This window comes from Solenopsis invicta, chromosome 5 (genome assembly GCF_016802725.1).
Source record: "Solenopsis invicta isolate M01_SB chromosome 5, UNIL_Sinv_3.0, whole genome shotgun sequence".
In the NCBI taxonomy this organism is placed as follows: domain Eukaryota; kingdom Metazoa; phylum Arthropoda; class Insecta; order Hymenoptera; family Formicidae; genus Solenopsis; species Solenopsis invicta.
The window spans coordinates 16,355,684-16,376,683 of record NC_052668.1 but is presented as its reverse complement, the minus strand read 5'-3'; the positions used below and the strand labels follow the sequence as shown (position 1 = coordinate 16,376,683).

Below are 21,000 nucleotides of genomic sequence, written 5' to 3'. Positions count from 1 at the left end.
GCACAGTAATTTCACTTTCTTTACGTGTTCCTCCTTCCTCTTCATTTCTCACGGGAATAATTTCATTATACTGGAAGATTTTAGTTCGCTGCGCTTGTACGACTTATTCCTACTTCAATTCGACGATAATTAAAATCGTTCAATGATTAATATGCGGGATATAAAATATATTAGTGAAATTGATAGGATTTACGGAAACTGATTTTCCTTCGGTAAAAAGATTTTGGTCTTACACGCCTTTTTGGCAGTACATTATATTTTATCTCGGTTATTTTTCCCAAATCATTTTCCATTATCTGCCTTGTAAAGGATCAAAATAATGGTGATTTTCGCAAACGGCACTAAAAGAAGGAAAATGACGCTTTTGTGAACCGTGAAGAGATGTCAGCGAAAGTCACCGGGGCAGCTCGTTAAGCCGACGAACGGTGATTCGTCCGATTTGGCAGAAAATCAATGACGACCTGTCAATAAGCAGACGTCTGCTTTCCGCTTCTATCCTCCATAATCTTCGTGCGGCGGGTCGAATAAAGCGTGGCTCCCTTTTTGTAGAATATAGAGAGAAAGAGAGAATCTGATGAAATCTGGCACAGACGCACGGTTGTCTCTCCTAAAATTCCATCCCGCGCTCCGTTTGCGACGGGATCACGGGAGTATTCTGATATTGCGTTTGGCGCATCGAAAATATTATTATTTGCATAGTAAGCATATCAATATATCATTCGAAGGTTTTTTTTCGTGAATTTTCTTTATATCTAAAATTCCAGCGATAAATATATTCTTTTCCAGTAAATATTCGTAGAACTTACGAATGCTCGAAAGCTACTTCACCTTTTCCAAGATAGACTTTCTACCGTTTTGCATCTGACAAGCTGTTAAATGTTAATATTTCTCGTATATAATGGATAACTCCTTTTATACCCGACGAAATATTTCTTATTACAATTTGACGGGTTATTTATTCAAGCAAACTTTTAAGGGGAGATGCTGAACTCGTCTGTATTATGCTCGACAAAATGCAATTTTTTTTCTAACGCAGTTTACTTCCTTGTTCTCTAATTGTTCATTATTCTGACTATGCTGACGCAGTTTACATTCCAAACGTTAAACAAACATTCAACATATCGGGTTTAATGTATTCAAAATATCTGCTGTCGATTTGTCTACGCTGTCAAGAGATACGATCAATGTAATATCATTATATACGAGCTGTGGTCGGCTAAATTTATTTTTTATATTTGTTCATTTGCCATCAATGTTTTACATTTTAATAAGTTTTATTTACATGATCTTTTAAGAATGAACTTTATTCATTATATACGTTTACTAAGTATTTTCAGTCATTTTTTAATATTCTGTTCACTATGTCGTTTAAGATTCAGATCTCTTTCTCTTATATATCGCTGTTAAATATTTTAATTCATTCTCTTCCTTCTGAAATTCGGTCTTCCTCTTCCATTTTTAAACCTGTTTCTCAGTTTCTTGTTTCTAATTTTTCATTATTATTAGCTTACTCATGTTTTTAATATTTTTCTTTATATCTTTTGTATTATTACTAATTATTGTATTCATTTATTTTATAATAATTTTGTCTCTTGTGTTCACGTAATCTATCCATTATGCTTTTTATTATAGTTGTACTATTTTTCTATGTCTATATAATTACCATACTCTCGATATTGTTATTATATTTTTACGTCTTTTCTTAGTATTCTCTTGTATTCTCGTATATATTTATTTACTGTTATTTTTACCTGTTGTAAGTTTAGATTTTAAGACATCAATTCTGTTGATACTTTCACTTCTTGAGGTGCACCTCATTGTATAAATATACAATATAATACAGAATATTCTTTCCATACACTTCCTTTGTTTTTTTACACGTCAATAACGTTATTATTATTTTATCGGTTTAACAAATTAACAAATTCTTTTTCCATAATTAAAAAATACGTGCGCTAATATATTGCAGACCGATCGATTTTATGTCGAAAAAAAAAGTTTAAAAATTTAGGACTCTTTTATCGATTCTTAGACATCTAGATAACGACAGTTTGCTTTTGTTATTAAGAGTTACAAAAGAGGTCTACAGGCTTATGGTATTTAACCTGTCAACTCATAACGACGTTTGCTTTGTAGCTTACATAATAGTTCCATATCTTGTACTTACAAATGGGGATAGTGTGAACTGTAGATTACATGAGGAAATAACGTAGAGCTCTCTCTCTCTCTCTCTCTCTCTCTCTCTCTCTCTTAGAATTAAGCGTAAACATTTAATATGAAAGATGGCGTGGAATAAAATTTGTGTGTACGTGCAATATTAATGTTTCGTAAATAATACGTATTTATTGTAAATTGCATGGGTCACGTTTAATAGGTAAAACAGACGATTCTAGCATCCCCCTTTTAAAAAGGAACAGGGGAAAAATACGAGGAAGCATTAAATATAACGGGGACGTGTGGCAACTGTCTTATTACGTTTTCCTCTCCTTTTCGCTTTCATGAGAAAATCACTCTTGCGAACGTTAAACCCAAATACTCGTTTTGGCGTTACTTATCGGGATTCTTGATTACGTTCGGGGTTCTGAAAGAAGTTGTACAAAGCACGACAAGTCCACTGCGAAATTGTATGTAAATTAAAAGGGAAGAGGGGAAAAAGCAGAGAGGGACATAAAAAATGTTATTGCGGTTTTTGGGGGGACAGTCGAGTCGGATTGGCGCCGGGATTCCGAGATTGAACGAGCGACTTAGGGAGTTCTGTTAGAAGTCAAGTCTGGCGGGATGGTAACGTAGCGACGAGGAGGGGACGAAAAGGAGTAAAAGAAACTCGTTTCGCGTAGATTTGGTTAGATAATCTCCTATCGGGCGCGAGAGAAAACGGCTTCCGCGATAGAAAACGCGGTGAAATACGAAGAATATTAATTTCACGCTTGTAATTGCGTTTTAAACGGATTCCCTTGATCGCATCATAAAAATCTTTATCCAAATTGGATTGAAAATTGAATTTTTATCTTAGATAATTGTCCAATATTGATCAGGTATCGGGGCTAATTACGATTTGGACGATTTTCACGTGCAGCTTACCAATTTATTGAATATCCGTATTTCTCGAAGGGTTCGTGTACTTCGTAGCTTCAATAGCTAAGCTGAAAAAGTTTAATTGATGACGTGGCTTCGAGTAAGAACTTGCGAGAGAGAAACTTCCGTTATCGACTTTCTCGATTTATTCCCTGAAAAGACGCGGTAATTAATATGATAATGCTCGAGTGATCGGTGAAATTGATTTTTGTCGTCGGTTATCCTTTATAACCGCTCCGTCGTTACTCGGAATCCGGCTGGATCAGATACTCGGCGTCAGTTAAGAGCAACATCCTATAAATAAACACACGTACACGATACCGGCAGTTTCCGAGCGAAATTTCTCCTTCGTGATTGCGTTTGTGGGCTGCACCTACGTAATCCCGCAATCTTCACCTGTCGCACCGTGCCGCTTTGGCAGAGCTCGAACCAATTATCTGTGTTGCCTTTGATGTCGCCTACCTTTCGCGGATGTTTGCGCCAAACAGTGCCAGGGTCTCCTTGACAAAGGATCTTTCTGAAAATTCTGCGAGTATATGCCATTCATCCGCCATTTTCTTCAATAGCTGTTTGTGCAGTCCGCGCAGCCCCGGCTTCGTTCTCTAAAGGTTTTCCGTAATCGAATGCAGAATCAAAGAGCCGCTTTCAAATTGAAATTTGTCACTCTACACAGCGCGCAAAATATTAATTAAATTTTTACAGCCGCGCGCTAGCTATCGTCCGTACGCGTCGAAAAATTGAATCGTCGCGATCGATTAAACGCCAGCACCGAGATCTGCTAATTGACGGAGCGACTTTGGGGTAACGGCGTAATCTTGTGATTCTTTATACGATCGAATCGAATGAGTGGCTCGAAGGCGGAATAGCACGACGGAGAGGAAGAAACGCCGCGGCTAGGGAATGAAGAAGAAGCTACAAAACTGTTGCGGAGCTTACTTTCATCCGATCCGCGGTTCGGGAAATCGTAAAGACCGTCCGCCACGGAGATAGCTTAAAATAGAGACGTGAGAGAGTTACGAAGTCCCGGATGAAGGTTCGCGGCTTTCCGTTAGCGCGACCGTTACGGAAAATTTTTCTTGACAAGATTCTATCCCGTATTTCTTCATTGCCACGGCTATTCTTCGTGGCTTAGAAACTATAAACTTTCATGGCGTACGTAGAGCCAATCCGGATAATTTTGACACGGAAATAAATGCGGAATATCTTTCAACGCGACGTAAATAAAGTTCGGAAAAAAAATTTAGAATTTACGATTATTTCTGTCAAGTGAAGGTAAAATAATATTTTTGATATTTATATATTTTTTTTATTACATTTTTTACCGATACAAGTTATTTTCAATGAATAAATCGAAATGGACGTCTCGTCGCAATTATCATCTCGGTACGGTATTTTCATTAAAACTGTTTCCGGTTTTTCCTTAGGCGAGTCACGAAGCCATTGAGTTCAAATAAACCTCTCATCATTCGCTTTATTTTTCCACGGTGATTTATAGGAAATACGTTTGTATGTCCCAGAGCTTATACCTAATGTACCGTGGATGTCGTATTTATAACGTATATACGAATATTTTACTTCGTTGCCCGTTTTCGCGGCGTCTGCATCGAATTTATACTCGTCCTCGGCAGACTCGTTTTTGTCGCGAGGGACGCGCGAGCGAGTAATATCTTCACGCAATATATAGATTCCAGTAACAAATAACATTTCCCACTTTAGTCCAGAAACGAATGCAAATCCTTCCACGTCAAAGAATGATCAGATAAGAAGATTTATATTGCGTTTCTCTCATCTTCATAATACGTACCAAACCCTTCGTCAAAGAAGGGCGAATCATTTTCATCTCTGCCATAGACCTCTTTTCTTTTTTTTAAACTTTTATTTAACATATTTAACACACCAGAAATTCTTCATAAACTTTATTCTTTCTTAAGAAGCGTCTTCGTAATCACGAAAATATTTTAAGAACGAGTTTATTTTATATATATTACGTTTAAGTATGGTAGAAAATATGTGAATATTACATATTTGGAAGGAAGTATACATAAAAGTAGGTGGATATAAAGAATACTCCTTTTTAAATTAACATTACTCCGATATAAGTGTATATTAAAACTTATAATTTATGCAGAACTGTTAAAAAATATGTTATCTATAACGTACAATTAACACACGTTCCGCGCAAGTCATCGGTGATGGATGTTGTATTTATGAGAAAAATGTGTATCGCGTAACGACTAGAAAATTACAAACAGTATTATCACAGAGAAAAAGCCGAATGTACAATTTGCAATGCAGAACAAAGCAATTAAGATGCTTTTATTAAATATTTATTTAATAAAAACAATATAGTGGACAAATCATGTCCGGCACGGAACGTGTTAATAACAGTTTTTTAAATTTAAATTCAATTTCATTATTAACAAAAAAGTAAAAATTGAAAAATCTAAAAATGGAATGTAATATATGGACTATGGGTTAAATGTCAGGAACAGTAATAAATAGCACAATAAATAAAGTGCTGACTTGTTTATTTAGGTAATCAAAATGTAGTTAAATATAATTTATATCTTTACTATGCAGCGCTTACATAAAATATAAAATAACCTTGTACATGGACAATAAAAAGAAATAGAAAAGAATAAAATTATATTTTAAATGATTGAATTATGTAAAACAACAAGAGCAAAAACATTTATATTCTTCATTAAATGGATAGAGGAGAAAATGGATAGAAAGGCAAGTAAGAATCAAGCGTTGTAGTTGATGCACATATATTAAATAATACGAATACAAATTTCTTAAACGTTCAAATATGTCTGAACATTTTGACTTTCGAGTCATTTTCAACGGAAATGTAATATCTCTTTAAATTATTTCCTGAAAATAATGAGAACTGAGACATCAAGAGATAATATTGAATAGATTTTACTGCGGTTACATTGTCGAGTGATGTATTTCGATCCATAATTATCTCATAAATGACACAATCATAGTAAGTTAAAAGATAAAAGTCAAATATTTAAAAAATTAATCACTTTCCACAGGAAGTCCTAATGTGTAGATTAAAAATGTGTTTGCAACTTTGTACTGTTCCGTAATAGCATTAAAAAAGTGATGTCTCAAATCAATAAATTAATATTAAGATAATTAAATAGACATTTAGAAATTTAGAAATTGTTTTAATTATAAATTTATTTTTTACTTAGATACTTCATGCTTGTTTCTGTGATTTTTTTCTTCGTTCTTTTTGGTACTTATAACTAATTAATTTTCAGTGTATTTTACTTTTTTTCTTTTGTGCCGTTATGCGAGAAACCGTTTGCTGACGAAAATTAGTATCCTTCACTAGTTCCACCCCTCCATCCTTGGATGTATTTTATTTTGTTTTGCCGCTCTGCAAATGGCGCGGCAAAGTAATTAATAATCAGCTTCAATCGCGTGGCAGGGCCAACGTCAATTAAATTCGCGCTAAAAGCGATCTGCAAAATGTGTAACCAATCTTGAGTTTTTAATATTCTCTTTGCGGAACATTTGTCATTTTCATTAGCAACTGTTAAAAAAATTAATGTAACTGTTAATTCCATTCAATAGAAAATATTCAGTACAAACGAACGCGCGTACACGTGAATATTAAACCAGAAAATATCTTGAGAACGATAATCTGTACCGAATGAGTAAACTTGATCTAATATTTTCTTAATTGATCTACATATAATTATATGTTAATCAGTTGAAAATATAATCGGCCAACATCTCTGCAAACATCTTTCAGCGTAATTACGTTTTTTGCGATGTGATTCCGAATTTTCTTTCTTCTTCATGCACGTTATAGTCTGAAAATAGGGTTATAGCCGTAGTAAAACCATTCACATAATCCCAAGTACTTAAATCGGGAAAGTGCTTTGGACGTACGGGAATAGTCATTTCGAGAATTTCGCGATTAAGGCAATAATCACAAGTTCTCTGCAAATATTATAAGCCTGAAACGGAAATTTGGTAACGATCGTACTATTTACATTCTTAGTTTTTTTCCGCAAAATACTGCACATTTTCTACAAAGCGACGTACGGTTATATTTATATTTTTCCATCATTTCTATTTCATGAAATTAAATTTTGCAAGCGTTATGTATTATAATGATCATTAAATTCTTATACGTTTGCTATCGACACAGTAACAATCAAAGGCATTAATAGGAAATTAAAATGTGCATTAATATAAAATTTTACGTAATTTCATATATACAAAACGTATTCTTTGAATGCGAACAAATTGCATGTATGTATTTTATTTTTTATAGTCGATTTTGCTTCATACATGCAAGTGCGTATGTCACGTGTATCATTCCGGGATTTGGCGCAATCTTTATTTGTATTACTCTTCGGTGCTCGATATTAAAAAAAAAGTCGATTCGCTTGGTTTTATCACTTGATGTATCGTTGGGCAGGTCAGGTCGTAAATATTCCTGGAGATTCCGACCTCGGACTTTCGTAATCCTGAAATATATGAGGGAATAAATCGATTGACCGTGCGTATTTTTCGTGGCTCGCCGCAATTTAACAGACGGCAGCAGTTGCATTTGCTGCAGAAAAAACGTCGGATCAAATCTCAGCTAGAAGGCGTGAAATTATCCAGATAGCGCTTGGCAACGTTTATTTATGCCAGGAAATTTTTCTTACTCTTCTCGCGTTCAAATCTGGATGGTACGTTTTAACAAGAATGTTAATGCGTGCGCGCGACATTTGGTTCAGCGTCACGTGCAATCGCTAATAGTCAGAAATTGTCTAGTTTAGCTGCTATTATAATGCTTTATAATAACGTATACATGACGCTTGTGCTCGTATTGACGCTAATGATACGTATTCAGATCGAACAATGGTATTTTCTTCTAAATTCACGCGTTATTTGCTTTAATAGTATATGTGCGCGCAGCTATTAATATTCCAAAACAGCGGTATCTAATCTGTAGCAATAATTTACACCGGGTTTTAAAAATGCAATAAAAAGCTTGAATATACCGCTGTACAACAAAGATCAAAAGCATAAAGTGTATCGACCACTCTATCCGATAAAACCATGTACGTGACAGTAAATCTGTGGTTAGCGGGATCACCGTTGTAAACGTGGTCGCCATTTGAATTACTGGCATGTGTAGAATTGTTGAAACGGTCGTTACGACGTACTCTCTTTTACAGTAATGGTAATCCATTAATAGAGTGCGGGAAATTGTGCTACTTGTTCCGACATAATGAATGTTCTTGCAGAATGTTCTTGCAAAAGTGCGAATTAATTTTACACGAGTTTTTAACTGAATATCGTGGTGTATCTATTTCATTTCATTAATATTTAAACAGTTTTAATACAATTATCGTATTGTGCGATAATATAATATTAACATTAAATATTAATACTAATATGTATGACAATATTAACTGCGGTAACGCTGAAGCCAATGAAAGGTGGCGGAAAGATTTTCTGAGATAAATATTTTACATCGCGTGGCCACACGTGCATTAATCACAAAGCGTTAAATCTTTTAAAAATTAGTAGAGCGTTATTTATATACCTATATAGTTCTCGGACGTGCTAGTTAAAAGGACTGCGGAGAACGGGCAAAACGGGAAGGATATAGAAGAGGCATTTCCACAACGATCAATTTCAATTATTCCAGCAGTCGAGCAACCTTAGCAACCACACCATCGCGTACGAATGTGTGCGAACGTCTACGCGTGCTTATGTGATACTCCCGCTTTCGAAACCGTCATTGTAATTCGAATTTTTACGTCGGGTGGCTAGGCTATTTCCGCGTAAATAATGGAGTCAATTAGAGCAGCTAATTATTTTTCAGAGTCTCGCCGCTTAAACTCGTCAATCATTCCCGAAAAGTATGGTAGAAAATAACGTGGTTGTTAGCGCGAGCGAGCTTTTGAAACATTGCATATTCAGGAAGGAAGAATTTACATTTATCTGCCACACGCAAGTGTACCCGATAAAATATAATACAATTAAAATATGCATACAAAAAGTTATTTACTATTACACGTACATTCATTTAATTAAGAGGATCTTCTGCAGAGTGCTTTAATGCAAAAGTCCGATATACGCGACACAATTCAGAGAAATCCGATATCTTTTTGCCGCTTTTCGAATAATTTTGCTGTGACACATTGCGTGTATTTATAACTTATTCATTAGAATTTCCGCAATTTTATTTCACATTAATTAAAAACTTTCACTATCGCGTATTTTCATCTTTAAATTTATTAGCGCGACTTTAATCGCACATTTCTTTTCGCGGCGAGCTCTCTAGAGGGGACAAAAGTTATTTCAATAATTCTCTAAGGTATACCATTGGTTCGCAACCGGGCTTGCAAATTTTCGTAATATTTTATAAAGTACTAGCGGAGCCGTAAAAAAACTTTACGTCTGTGAAACTGGTAATATTGGCGTGAAGTTCTAGTGTATCGCGGCAGAAATTTCTTATACGGCCGGCAGAAAAATCCGCATTGCTCTTTTCTTCTCCGATTGTCTCACTCCTACTTTATTTGAAACACACGTATAAGTTTCTGGAAACACTCGCGGAGGTATTGTTCTTATAAAGTATACTCTGTTTGTTATAAAGATTTTTCTAATCCACTTCAAGAAACTTTTCTTGTATTAGCGTTTTTCCTTTAATTTCGATACAGAAATTTCGTAAATATTTGCAGCATATTGCATTTCTTCTTTTCATGAGTAAGAATTGTTAGAAATTATTAAAAGTTTTTTTTAATTAGACATTAGAAATCGTTTATGCAAATTACACATGTGCGAGTTAGTTCGTAACTGTTTTTATTTATCTCGTAGATTTTGAAAAGTTCGATATTAAGATACATATAGAATTTGATGTCGCAAAAGTAACATTCAGATGCCAATGGGTCAAGGGTTGAAGTTAAAAGATTTCTTGTTTCTATTTGACTGATAATATCTTTTTTTTCTTAAAAATATATATTTTTTTTATTCAAAGAAAAAAAATATTTTTAAAAATTTATTTATTTGAAAAATACAAATTAAGTAAATTATTTAAGAAGATTAACATATATGAAATTATTTTTAAAATTTTTATATCATTTAATAAAAACTGCGGGCTCGAGAGAATTAACGCCTTAGGCGCTACAACTACAGACTGATTCTGTAATGCTTCGGCCATTTATTGTGATATCTGTCTCGCATGCAATTCCAAGCTTTTAAATCTTGTTACTCTTTGATCTGTTGGCACCTGAATGGTACGAAAAGAACGATTTTACTGAAATATCTAAAAATTGAGATAAATACAAATCTGAAAATAATTTTGTTGGGTTATCAAAATAATTATAAAGCAAGTTCACAAGCATAAAGGGATGCAAAAAATGTTAATATTTTATCAATGAGCTTGAGTATTTTACATAATTATAATAAATTTATTTTCAGATCTGTGTCTAGCTGAATTTTTAAATTTTTGAGCAAAATTATTTTTTTCGTGTACGTATACTGACAATGAAAGAAGTGTTTTGCATTTATGACTAAATTTACGATAATTTCAAATATTAATATAGTAAAATATTACGATATAAATGGTAAAAATAAAATAAATATTTTTATGTAGTAAGTGCAATTACAATTGTAATAATTATAACTATTTTTTAAATATTTGTAGTTATACCTGATAGCTATAATTTATATAATTAAAACAATCATAAATATATAGTTAGTATCGAAAATAACTATAAATTATAGTTAAATTATGATAGTTACAATCACACTATTCTCTCATTGTTTTACTTTTACATCAAACTCTATATCGAACTTTTCAAAATCTACGGGATACATACTGCGTTTTTCCTTTTAAATTATTTGAAATATTTTTGATTGCTTGGACACTCGATGTTAGCTGTATTGTATTAAATTGTCGCTAGAATTCCGCGGTGGGTAACATGATGGGAACCGTAAGGTAAATAAAAAGACTGCAAAGCTTGTAGAGCATGCGATCGGAAAGAGCGCAACGAGTAGGGTGGCGGTTTGCGGCGATCGCAGACGCGATGAAGAGGATCTCTGCTTCTCCTACCATGAAGACCTAGTTTACCTTGGCGTCGCCGGTGCTCTCTCCTTTGTACAGAAAGTGTCATAGCGGCTCTCGATCAATGCTACTGTGTTCAGAGAGTTACGTTTCTCTTACTATCTAGCTGAAACAGCAAACATCCGTGCTTCTGTGCCGACTGTTGAGATTAGTTCAGCTAACTCTATCTCTAATAAACGGTAATTGGCTCGAGTCAAGTACTTTTTATTGTATTTATGTATAGGATGTTTCACAATTTACAGACTCAACTGTCGTTGCCTTGAAGGGACTTTTAAAGACGAACTGTTATATGTATAAATTTCACACAAATTATACATGTTATAAAGTATATTAAAATACATTTTACTGATAATACGAATGGCAAAAAAGTGTTAGAGTTATTTCGAGTAGAATTTTTGAGCCTTTTTTCGATTCATTTTTATTAAAACTTTTTTTTACAGATTTTTGGTTTAATTTTATTTTGAACTATATTGGTAGAAAGAATTAAAATCGCGGAAGATGAAACTTAAAATTCTGTAAATACTTTGCTTGTCAAGTTTTACATTTGGAAAAGTTGGTTCACAACTTATTAAGTTAAATTTTACTTTGGTTATATCCGTATGTCAGTCAATGAAATAATTCATTTGCTAAAAATAGTTGTATGGATATTTGGGAGATATTGCACAGAGACATTGCGAACATGGCGACATTGCGCGCATAAATTTAGAAAATATAAATTTAGATAGTTTTGTTGACTTTATGAATAATAAATTTAGTATGACGTTAGACGGTAAGTAGGTTGATTGAATTTGCCGTTTGCCAAACAATTCCACAAGTGAATTCGTAGGCCAATTTGCGTAACAAAATGTCTCTTATTTGTATGACGTGCTGTTGCATCACCACAGCGACTATAACTACGCACATTTAATCAAGAGTACTTGTGTGAAAGTGCATTTCGCCATGTTTCATGTATAAATTATCTTATACGAATGATGAATAGGTAATCTCCGGTCAGAGATAACAATTAACCGTTATATGTGTTGTTAAGTAATTTAGACAATCCTTTTTTTCTTTGAATGATTTAAGAGGCAACATGTGAAATGTTTATGCAATTTTCCGCAAAAATTTCTCATAGGAATACATACCATTCCAAATCACATCTAACGAATTAACATATATATCTTTATTTGCCTGTGAAATGATTTCACCCTCATTACGCACTTCATATCGATGCGATTGATCTTGTAAAATATGAATGGCAGCCTTTTCAGGCACGTTTCCGTTCTATAATGATTGGCGTGTATCGTATGTAACAACCCAGCTTGCAATCTCCCGTTGGGAAAAGAGTAATTGTGTTGGGATCGATGTGCAATTGAGTTCGAAATTGCAATACGCTTTTTATTGCATGTGTCAATACAAATTGGTACGAATATAATTGTAACTCTAATCAAGTTTAAAAAATGTAAAAGCTAAAGTATCATAAAGAACTAACGGTTCCAGCAACCTCTTGTGCACATTAAACGATGCGTTCTAATCGTGTCGAGATTTTTCATAGACTTTTATCTATTTTTTTTTTACTTCTTATTTTATTTATATGTTTGTCCTGCTTGCATATATATTGTTCAACTCTTTTAGAGATTACAGTAGTGTATAGTGTTTTTTATTCATACACAACATATTGAAAATTTTTTGTCGCTTTTTATTTTTGATGATTATTTTTCTCGTGGACTATTCGCCATACTGTTTGAGTGCAATAACACACACACTATACAATATCCGCGCGTGAAAGGAGTAATTGCGCTGGGATCGCTATGCAGATGAGTTCCAAACTGGATTCTGTTTTTCATCGATGAAGTCAATATTACGAAATAGTACGGGCGTCTTGGTAAACCGACACGGTGGTACAAGAGAGAGTAGGGATAACGAACTTCTGCAAGATGTTACTGAATTCGCCAGTTCTGTGGCCCTGGGGTGAATCGAGAGCCGCTATACGGTGATTAAATTTCCTAGTTGCACTTCTTACGACGAGTTATTTTAGAGGAAATTTAAACTACAGGGTTGCCCGTCTTTCAGAATCGCTGTATTCAATATGCTCTGTAAATATCGTTTTTCCTTGTTGCCGCCCTAACTCATTATTATCGTTGTTCAGAAACTCACCGGCAGGCATGTAATAAAGCGGTAACGTTTTGAATTATCTATAAAATTACATTTGCGTCATTATGAGATCCTGCGATTTAGCTTTGGTCTTTAAATAATCTTACGGAAAGTCTTGCAGAATTTATTAAATGTTTCGAAGTGACTGTTACTTGTGCACGTTTACTTTGTATTTTACAAGAAATTATTAATTATTAAAATACATTTCATATTTAATTAATTAATAATTCTATTTAATGCATTTGAATTATAATCTTGTGGAATATACAGCAGAGATATTTTTGTGGTTATTGCTGGAGTTAATCAGATTATAATCAATGAGATAAATATTTGTCTTGCTTTGCATTACCTTAATTAATGTATGGCAAATTGTGGGGGCGCTGATATGAATCTGATAATAATTGAAATCTTTTAAGAACAAAAATAAATATGCAATTCAGACGAGTTTGTTTATCTCTGTATGGAAAAGCAAATATTTTTTTATATGGAACATTATTTGTTCCCGTGCAATTATTACTTAATTAATAATTGGGATTCAATTTTATTAAAGCAGAAAGGAAGCTTGCAAACGATTTTTATTTTCTGACAGAGGAAATAATACTCTTATTATCAGTTCTTTTTTTGTTTATTAATTTACTTTGACGTAAATGTTGTTGGAAGCACTTAAGAATTTACAATTTATAATATTCTTTTTTTTGGCAATTACTTTCTAATTGCAACGAAATAGTTTCAATTCTAAAAATGTCAGGCACGGTAATAATATCTCTGACATTAAAATTTAGTGAAGCATTCACGAGAATACTAGTTCAGATAAAGTGCGATGTTTTGGACACGTATAATAATATATATCTATGCATATATATAAAACAAATCAATTTACTTACCTATTTAATATATCGATTCTTACTGTCAAATAAATCTTTTCAATGTCCATTTTTGATAATCAAATTAACAGGATCTCTTATATAAATTATAATTAAATTAACATAAAAATACGAGTTTTACGAACACATGAACTTGTATAGTATAAAGTTGTTTTTTTTTTGCAAGATTACATTTATTTTATTTAGAATGAAATGAAATGAAAATCTTGTATTTTTCAATATATATATTTTTTAATATTTATGCATATATTAATAAGTGTATAATAAAGTGAAATATATATTTTTTTAAATATTTTTTTAAAAATATTTACGTACATGTTCTGTTATTATTTGTGAAACATTCTGCATATGAAATATTTTATATTTAAACAAAGAATAGAGAAGACGATAATATGACGAAGGCAAAGAGAAAATAAGATCGAACATGCATCTTTGTACATTGGTTTATTATTATAGCGGTACTTTGACACTGGTTATTTTAAGAAAGATAATATTTAGCCTCTTCATTATTTTGTCTATTTGCTCTCTCGCTCTCGTTCTTTCTGTCTCTCACTTTCTCTCGCACGCATCCTTTCTTACATTTTTGTATTTGTTGAGAAGTCTTGACAACTCATCAAGCTTAATGGAATTAAGTACGGAAGCAATATTTCTGTACATCCCGTTTTCCTGTATTCGAGCGTTTCTCGAATTAATCTCCCTTTCTCTTACGCTCGATCTCTCGCACACGCACACGCCGTTCGATAAAAATTCTTTCATCTAACACTCTCTGGCCTCCCGTCTGGTTTCATCATTCAAGCATACTATTTGCCACCGCGAATTTTTCATCTCCTACATTCTGCATTTTGGCGTTATCCTACCTGCTTCTCTACCACGTTCACGTTTTTCTATCTTTCTCTAGCTTTATGCTTTCGTCCTACTTTTATTACACTCGCACTTCATTTCAGTCACAATAGTTTCCTCAGGAATTGAGCGAACCGCGAAGAGTCAAGCTCTTGAGGCGCGGCATGTAACCATTATTATTGTCACTGTGTCCAATTTATCGGTCTGACTCCAAGCCAATCAGCTAAATCGTTAAATCCGCTCGCTTGTGGTTATTGCCACTCAAGTATGACACGTCTGCGATGACTGCGTATGCGCGATACCGAAATCAGAAGACATCAAACACCAATGAGGGTTTTGACGGGCTTACAGTTACAGTCTCTCACGCATATAATACCGTTTAGTTTCGTTCGTATCTTTTCTCCTACGATTGACATTTATTACAAAGGAGATCGAGATTTCGATGCCGATCCCCCGCGATGTATGTTGAAGTAGTACCGAATTTTTTACACGCATTTTTTTTCTCCGAGTTTTTCGCCCGTATAGTACGCGTCTAGTGTTTCTCGATGGACATGTGTAGCACCGAATGTGTTTATATACGTCAGAATTTATACGAAATAACGCGGTGATTCTCGCTCATGCTTTTAACGTCTTGGTTACAATACTTGACGTCCGTATCTCCATCGTTGATGGAGTTTGTACAGTGTCGTCGTCGGGTATTCTTTCCATCGAGAGACTGTATCGATATCGACGTTTGGATGACTTTACATACTGAGCCGCGCGCGATTTTCAAAGAACTCGATAAGCCAGATACATAATTACAGATTGATTTTGTAAGTAACACTTTTGTTCATATCCGTTAGAATTTACACGAACATCCCGTTTCTAATTACATCACTGCAGATTTTTCGTAGTCACAATAATCTTACGACAGTTGTCCATCTTCCTTTCGTTGGTTTCAAATTATACAAAGTTTTAAGTTACGTCGAAATAATTTCTTCTGATATTGCTCCTCGCGTAATCCGCGGCGTATTGGCGGTTTCCGAAGCGATACGGATTAGCTCGGAGTATCTCGTTCCCAACTTCGACGTTTAGTCGCTCGTCCTTTCCCCGTGGTTTCCCCAGTCAAGAGAATCCTTCCAACTTTCTGATTAACACTTCAGTTATCGTACCTCTCCTCGACAGATCCACTTAGATCTCGTCGCAATAATAGGATGCACGCTTTCGATCGCCGACGCTATGGGTTACTTGAGGATCTTCCTCAAACACACATCGATCAATCGTGGACTTGTCGATCGTTGAGGCAGAATCGACGCCTCTCGGTCACGATTCTCGGTGTCTAGCCGCCTGTCTCTCTCGAACAGACAGACGTATTCCGATTCTGGTCACCAAAGCTCGGTAGTAGGCGTGAGAGTGTGCACTTCGATGTTCTCGTGACGATGATACCTGTCCGTCCGGTGCACCGTTGCTCTTCGTGAAAGCACGACGGTCAGTGCTGCGACGGCGCCAAGGGCCGCACCGACCAACACCAACATTCCGGGATGGGCACCGGCGGATAAAGCCTCGGACACTCTAGCGCCAGAATCGGTTGCTCGGCTGTTCAATTCTTCCGCTATCGTCTTCGAGTCGCGCTCGTCCGATGCCACGTTAGCCTTTGCCGTTGCATTGTTCATGCTGCCCGAGTGCTTCTCGATCATTTTCCTTCCCACGTTCGAAGATCCCGACGAGAAGATTTCGCCGACGCCTGACGCGGCAACTTTGCTCATCCTGTCATTTTTTCGCACCCCACTGTCGGCTCGGTTATCGAAAGTTTGCGAACGCGACTCCGCGTCTCCCATTCTCATAATGGATAGCTTGGGGTTGCTCGGTGCCCGAGAGGTCGGAACGACGATGTGCTTGATTAAATTCTGATCCATCGAGATACGATTTGTTTTATCGTTCTTTCGTTCCTGTTCCTCGCTCATTCGCGTTGTGATGGACGACGTTACGTTACGGAAGGATGTCGGCGCCTCATAGATTTGCGGTGTTTTTTTCGGCTCTGTCGTTGCGCTGACAGTTTCCGCGGTGGAGAGAAAATCCGAGTCAGCTACCATTTTTGATTCGGTTTTCGCGTTTACGGAAGATAGCATGAGAAGATCCGTGACGTTGCCGTCGGAATTCGCATCTTCGATATTGGAAGACACCGTGACGTTTGGCTGATCAGTATTCGACGTATGTTCGAGCGTGAAGCCGATAGATAGGGTAACGGAGGTGCTTGTCGTCGCTGTCGCGACGATTCCCGCGGTCGTGGAAACGAAATTTGGCGGTGATGGCAGCTCGTGCAAAAATAATCCCGCCAATTTTCGTGGATTGGAACATCGCGCTGTTTGATACTCTTGATTCGGTTCGCGGTGTTGTCTGACCCACTCGCCTAACCAGTAGAGATCCTCCGTGCAATTCCAATTGTTCTTCCCGAGCCTAAGAACGCGCAACTGCGGCAACATGTACGCGACGTCGGATCTGACGGTGCTGATGTTGGTCGCCGAGAGATTTAGCTCTATCAGGCTCTTGCAGGCGGATAATGCAGCATCATCCGCCAGTAACTGTCCCGCAAGAACCGGACTACGTGACACATCTAACATTACCAAATGCTCCGGGGTCGGTACTGGGAACGCCATATCGCTTTGTTCTTCCTGATGTCGTTGAAGCGACGTTAGACCTGACATTCGTAGCTTCGTTAGATTACTCGGTCCACTTAGAGTATTAGTTGATAACGCTTTGATAGGGTTATCGGATAGATCCAGCTCGGCGAGCAAAGGCAGTTGACCGAGCGCGCCCACGTCGATTTCATTGATGGCATTATCGTTCAACATTAACGATCGCAAATTGCATAGACCATTGAGATCATCGAGTTTCAGTGCGGTTATCGCGTTTTGCTGCAATTTAAGCATCACGAGACTACTCGGTAAACTACCTGGTACCTTTGTAAGCATATTTCCTGATAGATCGAGCTCTTCCAAAACTTCCAGCCGTCCGAGGGCGTCGTTCTCGATATCCATCAAACGATTATCGGCGATATCCAACAAACGCAGTAATGGATAGCTATCCAAGTCACCACTACGAATGGTAGTCAGTCTGTTACCAGCGAGTCTGAGTGCCCTGACCGATCGCGTCAAAGCCGCTGGAACTCGCGCTAACCCAATACGAGACGCATCCACCGTTTCCAATCTTCTTCCGGTACCCAATAATAGAGATACGTCTCTCTCCTTTAGCGGATTTTCCGCTAGCCTTAGAATAGATAATCCCGGTAAGGGTTGCAACGTTCCCGAGGCTGCTCTAGCCAGTCCATTTCGTGAAACGTCGAGTTCCCTCAATCTGTCGAGACTTTCGAACCACCTGGCGCCCAAGACTTGCAGCTGGTTACCGCTAAGATCTAGTTTTTGCAAGGAATATAGCGGCGTTAGTGCACTATCCGGCAAGTCGGCCAACCTGTTGTCCGATAGATCGAGAAACTCCAATCGATCGAGACCGCGAAACGCGTCCTCGTCTACCGTACTGATCGCGTTTTTACGTAAACTCAGTCGCACGAGACCGACGAGCGTCCTGAAAGAGCCAACACTGATGTCCGATAACGAATTCTCCGACAGATCTAGGCACGCCAACTCGCTTAGATTCATCACACGGATCACCAGCACGTCCCTTACTCGCGGCAAGTTGTTGCACGACAGATTTAACGACTTCAAGCGCTCGAAACCGTGCCAGGACGCGTTCAACGACACCAACGAACAATTTGTCACTGTGAACTCGACCAGATACGGTAAAATCTCTGTTGCGCTCGTCGACTCCTCCGACGACGACGTGTCGTTCGTCTTCGACGTGTCGTTCGTCTTGAGATTATCCGAAGCAGCACCGTTCATCCCAAAATCGTTCACCAAGTCGGTGGCATCCAGCTCGTCGAGGAGGACATAAACGTCCGGTCCTTCGGCACTGTTCACCGACAAACTTCTCACTATCGCGGGTAATTCCGATAGACCGGGTACGCGACCGCGACACGTTACATCCAGCAAAACCGACGCGTCGTTTTTCTCGGCGTCATTTTGATGACACTCGCAGAGATCGGGACAGGCGGAACCGCTCGCCATGAAGGCGAGCAGCACAAACGGAAGCCACATCGCTTCCAAGGCGACGTCTTCACATCTCGTCCACTGTCCGTAAAGATCTCGCGGCGCTCGTCCGCTCGTGGACAGAGTGACGAGGCGCGCGAGATGATGATACCACCGGGGATCGCGGGAGCGCGTGCCACAGCCGCGAGTTCATCTACGGGACGGAATTGATGCGCGATCGACGTTGGCGGCTATCGTCGATGATTGATGCCGCCAAAAACGTTATACGGCTTATATACGGATGCCAATACCGGCAGGTATTATCAGTCTTGTCGAACGTGATGTCCATACGAAGGACTGACAAACACTGCGGCGCCCGACTCGTAGCTGCGCCCGCCACCCTCCATGTCGCTTCTCTTCTCTTCTCTCTTCCACCCCGCGTTTCGTCTTCCTACCCTTCCGTCGGCTTCTATCCCTCTCGCACTCTCACCCTCAACGCCGCTCTCCCCCTCTGTCTCCGAACTCGGTTGTGTGCCGCCACCTACAACCATTCCACCCTTTTGCCGTATCTTCCCCCTATATACCGGTCCATATACGGCACCAACACCACTACTACAACCATCGCCATCGCCACCACTACCGGCAGCCGTCGCTTTTGCTCTCGAACTCGATAAGGGGCGCGAGCGCGCTTGCGTCCTCTGACAGCGTAGTGACGCGTAGAGCCGGTATCCTACGATTTTACCAACTACCCTTGCTACCGGCCGACTAGCTGCTGCTGCCTCGCGAACTTTCCTCGTCTTCCTTTACTCCATTCCATTTGGCTCCATTTTGTCCTATTATCGCTTTTTAAATTGCAACAATTTTACAAGTATTACTTCTGACATTATTAATGAAGTCATAAATACAAAGCGCGCTACTGCTAAAAAGAAGAAGTTTATTTTATAATTTTATTTTTTGTTAACGAGAAAAAATATTCCATTTGTGTCTACTTGACATTTTTTATCATTTATTAGGTATATGATTTAAAATAATATATCGAATCATTAGATCGTTACGTTTGCTTGAATACTTAATGCAACGCAATTAACCAAGTGGCTAGCGTATGTGGCTTACCCTCATCCTTGGAACAACCGCGAAGATGTTCCAGGAAATATTATAGATACTCGTTAAGACAATAAGCACGCACTAAGTTACTAATCCAACTAAAACTTCTCCGGCAGTTTCATGAGTTTCAGCTAGTGGGCTTTCTTAGATTCGATTCGCGTGCCGAGGTTACATAGGTGCAAAGATGCAGTTCTCACGGAATAAGGTAAAAGGTCAGATAATATCTCTTCGCACGTATCCGTATGCCTTAGCGTTACGTTATTGTACTAATATCTATCCATAATATCTATTTATTATTTTTTCCGCTTGAATTACCATCCGTCACATTATTTTATCATAATTCTAAAGGACAGAAGTTCAAGCTTTTTTTCCACTTGCATTGCTGCATAATGCACAGTCGTTACATCATAATGTGACACGGTCATCTTCTTTTTTTACTAACAGAATCAATTTCAATATCAGCGCATTTTTCATGAACACTTCTGATATTTTTGCTCTGGATATTGATACAGTCGTAGCGACTTGATCATATATCCAATATTTTTAATGAAAGAGCGAGTACACACACACGGAATGTATGTACGTACATGTGTACGTATTATATGTATATTTGATGTGCAACGTGCGTGCAAGTATTCAGCGTCTAGTTCGCTGAGAACACGAACGTTTTCGGGTTCCATAAATTCGTATCTCTCTGTCCGCGTAATCCCTGCGGCACCGTCGTATTACTTGCTGGTCCTAGCCGAGCAATCGAACCGCAATGATCTCGGTGTAGCGTCGGCATTTTCGATATAGTATATATCGATTCGCC

The 21,000-nt window shown here is 37.5% G+C and overlaps 2 protein-coding genes across 5 annotated transcripts in view; one reads left to right on the top strand and one right to left on the bottom strand.

The window, feature by feature from the left end:
- LOC105205832 (protein timeless homolog) overlaps positions 1–21,000 on the top strand; it is a 118,105-nt gene that overhangs the window by 28,738 nt on the left and 68,367 nt on the right. The window lies entirely within an intron of this gene.
- LOC105205831 lies at positions 14,611–19,507 on the bottom strand. The gene has a single exon (XM_011175360.3). It carries the CDS (start codon positions 19,152–19,154, stop codon positions 16,389–16,391), a length of 2,766 nt encoding a protein of 921 aa, XP_011173662.1. The 5' UTR covers positions 19,155–19,507; the 3' UTR covers positions 14,611–16,388.